The following is a 12,109-nucleotide window of genomic DNA, read 5'->3' as shown; positions in this document are numbered from 1 at the left end:
TCCAAATGGTCGGATGCTTCCCTCTAGGCTTTTTCTTCTTTAAAGAATCATTTTGCCACTGCACCTATACTCAGTCAACCCGATGTTTCTCAACCCTTTATTGTGGAGGTCGAAGCTTCGGATGTCGGGGTTGGGGCTGTGTTGTCTCAGGGTTTGTGCCCTGGTAAATGGCGTCCATGCGCCTTCTTTTCTAAAAAATTGTCTTCGGCTGAGAGAAATTATGACGTGGATAATAGGGAACTTTTGGCGATCAAATTGACGTTCGAGGAATGGCGACACTGGTTGGAGGGGGCTGTCTATCCTATTACTGTTATTGCTGACAATAAGAACCTGTCATATCTCCAATCAGCTAAACGTCTCAACCGTAGGCAAGCCAGATGGTCCCTGTTTTTTACTAGGTTCAATTTTGTTGTCATTTTTCGTCCAGGGGTCAAACATGTCAAGGCTGATGCTTTGTCCCGGAGCTTCCCTGGTGGTGGTGACCATGAGAACCCTGCCTCGATATTACAGAAAGGGGTAGTCATTTCGGCTCTTTATCCTGAACTGGAGGGTGAGGTGTTGGAGGCTCAGGGGTATGCCCCTGCCTCCTGCCCTTCAGGAAAGTTATTTGTACCATCTGATCTGCACCGCAAAGTAATCAAGGAACATCATAACTCTGTGCTTGCTGAGCATCCAGGTGGTAAGGCAACTGCGGACCTCCTCTCTCGTCATTTTTGGTGGCCTGGGTTGCATCAGGATGTAATTAAACATATAGCTGCTTGTAGTATTTGCACTCGTTCTAAGGTTTCGCATACCCGTTCGTCAGGTACTCTTCTTCTGCTACCTATCCCTAGTAGACCATGGACACACTTGTCCATGGATTTTATTACTGACCTACCGGTCTCTGCTGGTAAAACAGTTGTTTTGGTGGTTGTAGATAGGTTCAGTAAAATGGTTCACTTCGTCACATTACCTGCACTTCTCAATGCCAAGACACTTGCTTCTGTGTATACGGTTATCATCCACAGTTTGGTACCTTCTGTGGGGAAGGAGCTTCAGGAGTTCCTGAGGAAGAACGGTTTGCTTTGTCGCTCTCCTCGGTGTGGCAGGGTGTTCTGTGTAATTTAAAGACCATGGGAGACAGATATAAATGTATGGCTGACAGAAAACGCTTGCCAGGTCCGGACCTGAATGTGAATGACTTTGTGTGGTTGTCTACCGGGAATATAAGATTGAAAGTTCCTTCTTCGAAGCCGGGACCTAGCTTTATTGGTCTCTATAAAATAAAGGTCGTCTTTAACCTAGCAGCGTTTCGTCTTGAACTTCCTCAGGACCTTAAAATCCGCAATGTGTTTCATAGGTCCTTACTCGAAAGGTTTGTGGAACCTCTTGAGCTCTGGAGTTCCAGATTTCGAGGATTGTAGATTCTCGTATCCAACGTCGTTCTCTACAATACTTGGTACACTGGAAAAGCTATGGTCCAGTGGAGAGGATGTGGGTTTCAGCGTCAGAGGTGAATGCTCCCAGATTGGTTCGCTCATTCCACACCTCTTTTCCTGAGAAACCCGGTCCAGAGTGTCACTCGTAGAGGGGGAGTACTGTCACGGGTGTGTCAGAGGTGACAGACAGTTGCCCTGCAGTGGGTTGCAGGAGATCTTCATGTTTGTAATTGCAGACTTGGACAGGAGGCTGTCTTTAGGACTGAGCGACTACCTCTCTCTTGCTAATTTGCTCTCTGGCCTGTGTGTATATATACCTGGTGTGTCTGAGAGTGAGTCACCGGTTGTATTCATTTCTTTTTTTTTAAACTCTATTTTTTTTTAAAATTCCACAGAATAATGGTTACAAACAAATACTGTCATAATATAAGGTCAGGGTAATCCAAACATTAACCATTCTCAGTTCAATACAGTTTACATCACGTTCTCAATAATTGGAGTAAACAGTTAAAGAAAAAAAACAAATAGTTTGAAACATAAGTTTCATTGTGGAGCACTGCACTCTTTACTAAACCAGCCAATTACCTATCAGAATTCAGTATATATATCAATTATAGTTGCAGCAGAGGTACACTCTTACAGCCCATATATATCATATATCATTTCCCATGCACTCAAAAGGGCATATATCAGGACTCATACCGTGAGATTAGCGTGGTTGGGTAAGAATACAAGGAGAGAACAACGGAAAGGACACCATTGTAGGCATTTACTACAGGCCACCTGGGCAAGCTGAAGATATGGATGAACTCTTTATGTATCAAATGACCAAGTTCTCAAAAAAATATGACGTAGTGGTCATGGGAGATTTCAACTATCCAGACATTTGTTGGGAATCTCTCTCAAGTAAAACTAACAGGTCAAGCAAATTCTTATCCTCTCTTGCTGACAACTTTATCTTCCAAAAGGTAGGGGAGAAAACAAGGGGATCTGCTACTTTGGATCTAATCCTTATAAACAGGGAGGAAATGGTTGAGGAGGTAAAGGTGGCTGGGACCCTAGGAGGCAGCGATCATGCTATTATAGAATTTTGGATAACTAGAGGAGGAAGACATGTGAAGACTCAAACTTCAAGGTTAGATTTTAGAAAGGCAGATTTTAAGAGACTCAGAAAGAGAATAGGAGGGATCCAATGGCTGGATGTCCTTAAGGACAAAAATGTCCAGGAAGGATGGGAAATTTTTAAAAATGAGATTCTCAAAGCACAATCGTTAACAATCCCGAAAAGTAGGAAGAATGGGAAGCATTTAAGGAAACCAGGATGGATGAACACAGAACTTAAACACATGCTAAAAAGAAAGAAAGAAATGTTTATTAAATGGAAAGAGGGAGGCATATCTAAAGAAGAATATAATGCAGTCTGCAGATCCTGCAGGGCACGTATCAGATTAGCTAAAGCTGACAATGAATTAAGGCTTGCAAGAGATGTCAAAAGCAATAAAAAAGGATTTTGGGGGTATGTCAAAAGTAAAATAAAAGTCAAAGATGCTATAGGATTTTTACAGGATGAAAATGGAGAAATGGTAAGAGAGGATGTTGAGAAGGCCGAACTTTTTAATTCCTATTTTGCATCTGTTTTCTCTCAGAAAGAAAATGTAACATCAACTGATCTTCACTGTCCTTTTAAAGGAATAGAGGAATCCAAGTTATCTGTAAACAGAAAGATTGTGAGGGAATATTTAGCTAACATAAATGAGTTCAAGTCTCCAGGTCCAGATGAATTACACCCCAGAGTACTGAAGGAGATCGTAGAAGAAATTTTAGAACCACTCTCCATAATCTTTGAAAATTCTTGGAGAACAGGAGAAGTCCCAGAAGACTGGAGAAGAGCAAATGTTGTTCCTATCTTCAAAAAGGGGAAGAAGGTGGACCCAGGGAACTATAGGCCGGTGAGTCTGACTTCTATACCAGGAAAGATCTTTGAACAAATTATTAAACAACATGTATGTAAGTACATGGATAAGAATGAAGTGATTAACCAGAGTCAGCATGGGTTTGTAACTAACAAGTCATGTCAGACTAACTTAATTTCCTTCTATGACAGAATCACTAACTGGGTGGATCAGGGAAATGCTGTAGATATAGTATATCTTGACTTCAGCAAAGCATTTGACAAAGTATCTCACACCATCCTTATTGAAAAAATGACCAAGTATGCAATGGACCAGGCAACTGTTAGGTGGATTCATAACTGGCTTAGTGATCGGACTCAAAGGGTGGTTGTAAATGGCTTCACATCCAGCTGGATGAATGTCTCAAGTGGGGTACCACAGGGCTCCGTCCTGGGACCTGTATTGTTCAACATCTTTATCAATGATTTAGATGAAGGAATTGAGGGTAAACTGATTAAATTTGCTGATGACACAAAGCTAGGAGGGATAGCTAATACTAGAGAAGAGAGAGAGAGGATTCAAAAAGACCTAAATAAACTGGAGCAGTGGGCAGCAACCAACAGAATGGTTTTTAACAGGGAAAAATGCAAAGTACTACATCTGGGCAATAAAAATGAAAAAAGCATATACAGAATGGGAGGAATAGAGCTAAGCAACAGTACATGTGAAAAAGACTTAGGTATACTAATAGATCATAGACTGAACATGAGTCAACAGTGTGATGCAGCAGCAAAAAAGGCAAATACAATTCTGGGATGTATTAACAGAAGCATACAGTCTAGATCACGTGAAGTCATTATCGGTCTTTACTCCTCTTTGGTCAGACTTCATCTGGAATACTGTGTACAGTTTTGGGCACCACATTTTAAAAAAGACATAGACAAACTGGAGCAAGTTCAGAGAAGAGCGACCAGAATGGTGACTGGTCTGCAAACCATGTCCTATGAGGAACGGTTGCAGGATTTGGGAATGTTTAGCTTGCAAAAAAGAAGACTGAGAGGAGACTTAATAGCTGTCTACAAATATGTCAAGGGCTGTCACATTGTAGAAGGATCATCTTTATTCTCATTTGCACAAGGAAAGACTAGAAGCAATGGGATGAAACTAAATGGGAGGAGACACAGATTAGATATTAGAAAAAACTTTTTGACAGTTAGGGTGATTAATGAGTGGAACAGGCTGCCACGAGAGGTGGTGAGTTCCCCGTCAATGGACGTCTTCAAACAGAGGCTGGACAGACATCTGTCTGAGATGATCTAGTGAATCCTGCTTTGAGCAGGGGGTTGGACCAGATGACCCAGGAGGTCCCTTCCAACTCTACCATTCTATGATTCTATGATTCTATGGTCATGGCACCAGGGGACAAGTGTGTTAAGGGCGAATAACACCATCTTTCCCATATCCTTTGGAATTTCTGGGGACATCCCCTATTTCTATATACTATATTTGCATACGGTATTGTATCATTCACTTGTTTTTTCCATTGGTTGATAGTAGGAGACTTCCCTCCCATCCATCTTAGTGCTATCACTTTCCTGGCCATAAATATAGCCTCCCGAAGGAATATCCGATCATAGTGTGTCCACATTTCCTCGTCCACAATACCCAAGACACAAAACTCTGGACTACATTCAATTGGCATCCCAACTATCCGTTCCAATGTAGTTATCACTTCACTCCATTATCTTTGTATTATCCCACAATTCCAAATAAGATGCCAGAAATCCGCTCCTGATTCCCCACATCTGTGACATTCATCAGATGCCATTCTACCAAATCTATGCATTCTCATTGGGGTCAGGTAAGATTGATGTAGTATATATAATTGAATTAATTTATTATTGGCGGCTGGTGACGCCACCATATGTGCTTACAGTGCATCAGTCCACTGATCATCAGTTATAGAAGGGATTAATTTCTGCCATTTATTCTCAACAACAAGTTGGGTAGAAGTGATTTTAGAATTCAGTAGAAAGGTATACAGAGAGGATACCACGCCTGTGAGTCCTTGAGTTTTTAGTACTCCTATTAATGGGTATTTAGATATTCGCCTCCTAGGATGTGGGAATTGGTATGTTATGGCATGCCTCATTTGTAGATATCTATAGAAATCCCTATTAGGGATCCCAAACTTTATAGGAATTTGATCAAATGACAATAAAATTTTGTTTCCAAAAATCTGATTAAGTGTTGTTATTCTGTGTTGCTTCCAGAAGATTGTGTCCTGTAGGTTTTTAAGCTGTGGAAATTCAGGATTATCCCATATTTGGGTTTCTCCCATTTGATCAGTAAATCCCACGATACACCTACTCTCACGCCACACCTGCTTCGCTAGGCTATGTGCAAATAATAAGCCCTGTGGTGGTCTGTAAGAACCTTCTAATATAGCCCATGGTGTATTCCCATTTAAAAAATGTATAAGATGTGCTTCTGCATTAGTGAGTTTATCATTACTTATCCAGCACTTCAAGTACCGTTTCTGACCAGCTAAGGAGTAGAGAAATAGGTTGGGCATCGCGCTACCCCCCTGATCCTTGGGTCTCTGCAGAGATCTAATACTTAGTTTGGGCCTTGCTGAGCCCCATATAAATGTCGCCATCATGCCGTGCAGATTCCGAAAAAAATCTTTGGGGATTTTAATGGATGAATGTTCTAATACATACAAACATTTTGGAAGAATAATCATTTTGATTAGGTTAATTCTTCCCGCCACAGACAATGGGAGTTGGGACCAGCTTTCAAATTTTTCCTCATCATATCCTTTATGAGGTACACATTGTCCTTGAGGTCCATAATTAGGTTTTGAATAATTATAATGCCTAGATATTTGAATTTTTGTACTACCTGTAGTCCAAAAAAAAACGGTTTGGTTATGTTATCTATAAGTGGCATAACCACAGATTTGCTCCAATTGATTTTAAGGCCCGATAATTCCCCAAAATAATTAATAAGGTCAATTGCTCTTTGAAGGGATTGTTCTATTTTGTTTAGGAAGAGGATCAGGTCGTCTGCAAATAACCCCATTTTATCTGTTCTAGAGTTTATACTAATACCCTCCACCAGGTGGTCCTGCCTAATTTTAAGGGCAATAGGCTCTATCGCTAGAGCGAAGAGCATCGGAGATGAGGGGCAACCCTGTCTAGTTCCTCTACCCAGGTTAAAGTATTCCGATAATATTCCATTTACTAGAATGTTAGTCCTTGGAATATAGTAGATCAATTTAATCCAGCTAGAAAATGTATGAGCAAACCCAAATTTCAGGAGCACACACTGTAGAAGCATCCACTCCAAGGAGTCAAAGGCTTTTGCTGTATCTAAAGAAGCTATAGCCCAGGGTTCCTGATATTTATGTCCTATCTGTGTTAAAACTTGAACTCTTCTAATATTAGATGAAGTAGACCTTTCCGGCATAAAGCCAGATTGATCCTCATGTATAATTTTTAATATTACTGTTTTTAATCTATTGGCAATGAGTTTCGGAAGTATTTTGTTATCTGTATTCAATAGGGATATAGGGCGATAACTACATTCCTCAATTGGTTTATCTGGCTTGGGGATCAATACTATAGTAGGATCATAGAAGGATTGGGGAAGTGAGCGTCCAGAAAGTGCTTCAGAAAAAGTTTGCAACAGAACTGGAGCTATTAGGTCTAAATATCTTTTGTATAATTCTATGGGTATGCCATCGGGTCCCGGTGCCTTCCCATTAGATAAAGACATGGCTGCTTCCCTTATTTCTTCCAAAGTGATATCTCCATCCAGGAACGTCCGATGTTCACAAGAGAGTTTAGGGAATTCTATTTGATTTAGGTATTCATCAATTTCCTCTATAATGTGATTGGATTGGGAGTTATAAAGTTCTCAATAGTTGTGATGCGAGTCACTACAGAAATAACAGTCTCAGAAGAGGAAAGAAGAGACTAATATTACTGAAAGAAATATTATGTAAGTGCTACTTACTGGATAAATAGAGGGAAGTCAAACAATCCAAAGTCAAGTCCAGGAAAATGGCGCAGTACAACAAGGAGAAGTCAGAGACGTAAGCCACTACACAAGCTGGGGTCAGGAAAACCAAAAAGACAAGGCAGTACACAGGGAGCAGACAAAAGAGAAGTCAGATAACAGGCAAATGGTCAAAATCCAGGTAAGGTAAAATAGTCAGGCTGGGTCAGGCACAGAGCACAGAGAGATCAGTCCTACACAGGCAACAGCAAGTGTACAATTGACACTGGGTGAAGGAGCTAGCATGCTTAAGTAGAAGACTAATCAAGGGAAGTGAACACAGATGATTGCAGAAACGACCCAGCAAAACCAAAACAGACTGACAGCCTCCTCACAATAGTAACATAGCAGACAAAGAAAGTGTGGAGAATGTGACAATAGTATTCTTAAAATCTGCTTGCAATCTGATCTGATTTAAGCAGCGGGCTACCCTCCCTTGTGTTAATGGCTAATATTGATGGGGACATCCGATTTTGTTGGACTATGTATGCTAAAAATGTACTCGATTGGTTGCCCAGCTCGAAGTAAGTTTGTTTTGAAAAGAAAAGTTTTCTCTGCGCTTTTTCCTGCAAATAGGTCAGGTACTCCCTCCCTTTCCCAAGCCTATCATGTAAGGAATTATCTGAGGGATTGTTAATATATTCAGCTTCTAATAGTTTGCATTCTTCGGCAAGCCTCTGCTCCCGAATAGACGATTCTCTTTTAATGTATGAAATCGTTGATTTAGTGCATCCCCTTATATATGCTTTAAGTGTGTCCCATACTATCAATCCGTCATGGAAGTCCCCATGGTCCGTTATAAATACTTACACTTGATCTGGTATCCTATCATGTTCTCCTATAAGGGACAACCAAAACGGATGTATGCGAAACCTCTTGGGTCTATTAGGACCCCCCAAATGAAGGGATGCTATCAGCGCAGCGTGATCTGATACTGTTCTAGGGGAATATTCAATTTTACTTAAATCTGAAAATGCAGTACTGTTTCCAAATATATGATCAATTCTAGATAAACATCGAACAGCAGGTGTATAGGAGGAAAATTCTCTCCAGTGGGTGCTGCTGTCTCCACAAATCAATCCAACCCACCTCCATTATGAAAGTATGTAAAGCAGTGATGTCCTGACTATCAGACCTAGTGTTTGCAGGGCTCATTTTATCCAAGTGTGTATTAAGAATCATATTAAAGTCTCCCATACATAACATTTTAACTAGTGTTGAGCCACCCCCGTAGTGTTCGAGTTCGGTTCGGTTCGTCGAACACCCGTGTGTTCGCCGAACTGTTCGTCGAACTGTTCGTCGAACACCTTCGAACACCGTTAAAACCAATGGCAGGCAAACAAAAACACATAGAAACACATAGAAAACACCTTCAAAGGTGTCCAAAAGCTGACAAACTGCTCAGAAGACACAACTAACACATGGAAAAGTGACAAGTACATATAGTCATGCGAAAATAAAAGAGGTGGAGGAGTAAAAGGAGGGGGAGACACAGATATAGGCATGTCATGCCCTTCTAAAATCCAAAAAGTGAGAAGCCGACACGGCCAGTCCGCTCCTGCCCGTGCCACCTCCGTGTCGCCGGGTTTGTGCCAGAGCCGCGGTGAACCCTGATGGCCAGCCCCCCTCTCCCAATACTGGTGCCTGTCCGCTGGTGGGTCGAGCGAGCCCCCCTGTGGTGGAGGCAGCTCTAAGCTTTTTAATTTAAATTGTCTCTCTAATTTGAATGAATACACTTTAAATCCATTTACAAGGCTCTATTGGAGGGCAAGTCTCATGCCAGCAGCCGCGTAATTCCAGCTCCAGTAGCGTCCACTAAAGCTGCTGCAGTTAAAAAGCTTTTATAAGGATCGAGCTTGGCTGTCCACCGCAAGGCATCCTACTGCCAGTCCCAGCCCCTATGCCTTGGGGTGCCTCCTGATGCTCTTCACTGAGTATCCCATGGTCCCGAAGCATTTCCTTTGAAAAAATTAAGTGTCTAAACTACAGGTGGTGTAGCTTGCTTAACAGCCGGGATAATCCGCTGACTAGCAGACACTGCTACTAGGCACAAAGTATTTCCTGGGCTAGATGCAGTTAAAAATTTGTAATTAGATACTCTCGTTGGATGCTGAGAAAGCATTCCATAGAGTCTCCTGGCACGCCATATATGATTCTCTTAAAAAGCTTGGGGTAGGGGTCTAGGGGACCCTTTTATAGCCAAAATCACGGCCCTGTATCGCAATACGTCACCTAGGCTGAAGATAAATGGAACTGTAGGACCCTGAGGGCTCGGTTGCTACAGACGTATTGCACCTCACCCAGAGGTGTGATATCTCACTCTCAGGTAAGGATGGAGTGTGGATCAGGACCCGACACCTGCATGCATTACACCACATTGCCGTGGGGCAGGGCGACCAATATGCCCCTGAGATGGGCACGACAGTCCCTGTCCCTGGCTGGAGTGGGGGGAGGGAACACTGAGGAAGGGGAACCCTGTATTGCAGGAGCAGGGAGGAAGCAGTTCCTGGGTGCATTGAGAAGGGAGTATAAAAGGTGGGCACCATCTTAGTTCAGTGCAGAGAAGTCTGAGCAGAAGTGGCAGGGAGCAGGGGCTCTGCATGAGCTCTGCTCCGGAGGCGGGCCTAGTAACAGAGGCCCAGGCCTGGAAGAGGGAGAAGGAAGGAAGAGGAGCGGAGAAGGCTCCAGGAACGAGGAATGAAGGGATCCCAGGGGTGCGGACGGGCGAGTCGCCACCGCACGCCCGAATCCACCTGCGTGGAGGGGTCAGGCCAAAGGGGGAGACCGGTCCCCGAACTAGTGGAGGCAGGAAACGACCCTCAGCTAGAAACCGGAGGCTCTGACATTTTATGTGGCGCAGCCCCTCGCTACACCCGCTAGGAAGGCACCACATAGGGTCAGGGAAACTGGCGCCAAGTTTACCAAGAGGAGGCCCGAGGCAGCCGGACAGAAGTGTTGGTAAGAAAGGTCAGACAAAGGACACACAAAGGGGGTCCTGTGAAGTGCTCCAAAGTTATCTGGGAGTTGTCTGAGCCCCTCACCTGGTGAGCACAGTACGACGTGGGCAGCCGTTACCTGCAGACGTGGTCTGGATAATAAGAACTGTGAGTAAAGGCCCTGGACTGCATCACTGACTCGTGTCGTTACTGCTGCTGCCCTGCACCATCACCCCCATCCTCCGCATACACTGCCCTGAGGCTATACTCCTCCCGTGGGGAGTTATGCTACGCTCTGCTGCACCCACAACACCAGCCTCAGCGGTCTGCCCTGTAGCGGCGGTTCACTCTGACCGCAATCCACGGGTGGCGTAGTCGGACATTTAAACATCAAAACCACATAAATAGTTCCGCCACTGGTTTGACCGCCCTGAGCCACGGAACCGGGTCGCCGCCACGAAGACTACAACCACCAGCATCCACCAAAAAGGGTCCGGCTCCGGGTGTCCCAAGGCCCAGGGGGTGCGTCAGAACATTTTCATCACCTTTCACAATCACCAATGGGACAAGGCAGGGATGTCCTCTGTCCCCTCTCTTATACATCCTAGTGACGGAGCACCTGCTCTCATCAATTCGCCATAACCCCAATATTAGGTGGATTGAGGTGGGAGGCACCGAGTACAAGTGCTCTCTATTTGCTGATGATGTCCTAGTATATATCACTCAATCACATATATCCATCCATGCTGTTATGGCTGAAATAGATCACTTTGTTATATGGTAAAATTTTAAAATCAATGCAGCGAAGTCTGAGGCCCTCGATGTCTCCCTCCCCAAATCCATATAGGATTCCATCCAGTCCAACTTTCCCTTTGCCTGGCCCTCACAGGGTATCAAATACTTAGGAATTCCTATTCATAGAGACCTCTCCCATCTATGTTATCTTAATTTTGGGCCCTTTATTGAACAATTCCATACAGACCACGGTTGGCAAGTTAGAACTGTAAGATTCACTACGTGAACCGCTGGTGTTTTGTGGAAAAGCACATGTACACCGCGTTCCAAATTATTATGCAAAAAGTGTTTAGGAGTGATAAGGGAAGAATTTGTTTGTTTGTCAGTTAAACTCATTGATGGTGATGTGTGTCAGGGCTCTTTATATCACTGTAAGCAATTGCAGACACCTGTGCTAATTAGTTTGGCAGGTGTGTCCAATGAAAGGCAAGACTACTTAAGAAGGCTCTCTCACATTATTAAGCAGCCTACATTTTCTGCCAAAATGGGAAAGAAAAAGGATGTGTCGGCTGCTGAGAAGCAACAAATTGTGGAGTGTTTAGGTCAAGGCATGACTACAATCAACATTGTGCGATGATCAGGATGAAGTGTCTTGGCAATCAAGAAGTATGTAGCTGATTCACAGTACACACGTGTGCGTGCTGATAAGGGCAAATTGAGGACTCTTTCCTACAGGCAATTACGTCAGGTTGAAAGAGCAGCGGCAAAAAAGCCTTGTCATAGCAGCAGACAAGTTTTTGAAGCTGCTTGTGCCTCCAACGTCCCCCGAACAACAAGATGCAGGGTCCTTCAGAGGTTTGCAGCTGTGCATACGCCATCCTGTCGACCTCCTCTATCCACTTCACACAAGCAGAAACGGCTCCAGTGGGCCAAACATTACATGAAGACTGATTTCAAAACTGTTTTGTTCACGGATGAGTGCCGTGCAGCGCTCGATGGTCCAGATGGATGGAGTGGAGGATGGCTGGTTGATGGACACCCCACGCAAACACGGCTACAGCGCCAA

General features: G+C 43.6%; 1 protein-coding gene across 1 annotated transcript in view; it reads left to right on the top strand.

Annotated features, from left to right (window-relative positions):
- Nucleotides 1–5,525, top strand: part of LOC141167265 (uncharacterized) — a 263,824-nt gene extending 258,299 nt beyond the window's left edge. The window contains exons 2-3 of the mRNA XM_073654699.1: nt 3,065–3,367; nt 5,469–5,525. Of these exons, the coding sequence (XP_073510800.1) occupies nt 3,065–3,367; nt 5,469–5,525 (360 nt within the window). The remainder of the gene's footprint in view (nt 1–3,064; nt 3,368–5,468) is intronic.
- Nucleotides 5,526–12,109: the final 6,584 nt, after the last annotated feature.

The sequence above is a fragment of the Phyllobates terribilis genome, unplaced genomic scaffold (assembly GCF_046119375.1).
Source record: "Phyllobates terribilis strain yellow unplaced genomic scaffold, ASM4611937v1 Scaffold_11__3_contigs__length_659146591, whole genome shotgun sequence".
Lineage (NCBI taxonomy): Eukaryota > Metazoa > Chordata > Amphibia > Anura > Dendrobatidae > Phyllobates > Phyllobates terribilis.
Note: the sequence above shows the minus strand (reverse complement) of the source record. Positions and strands in the feature narration are given on the sequence as shown.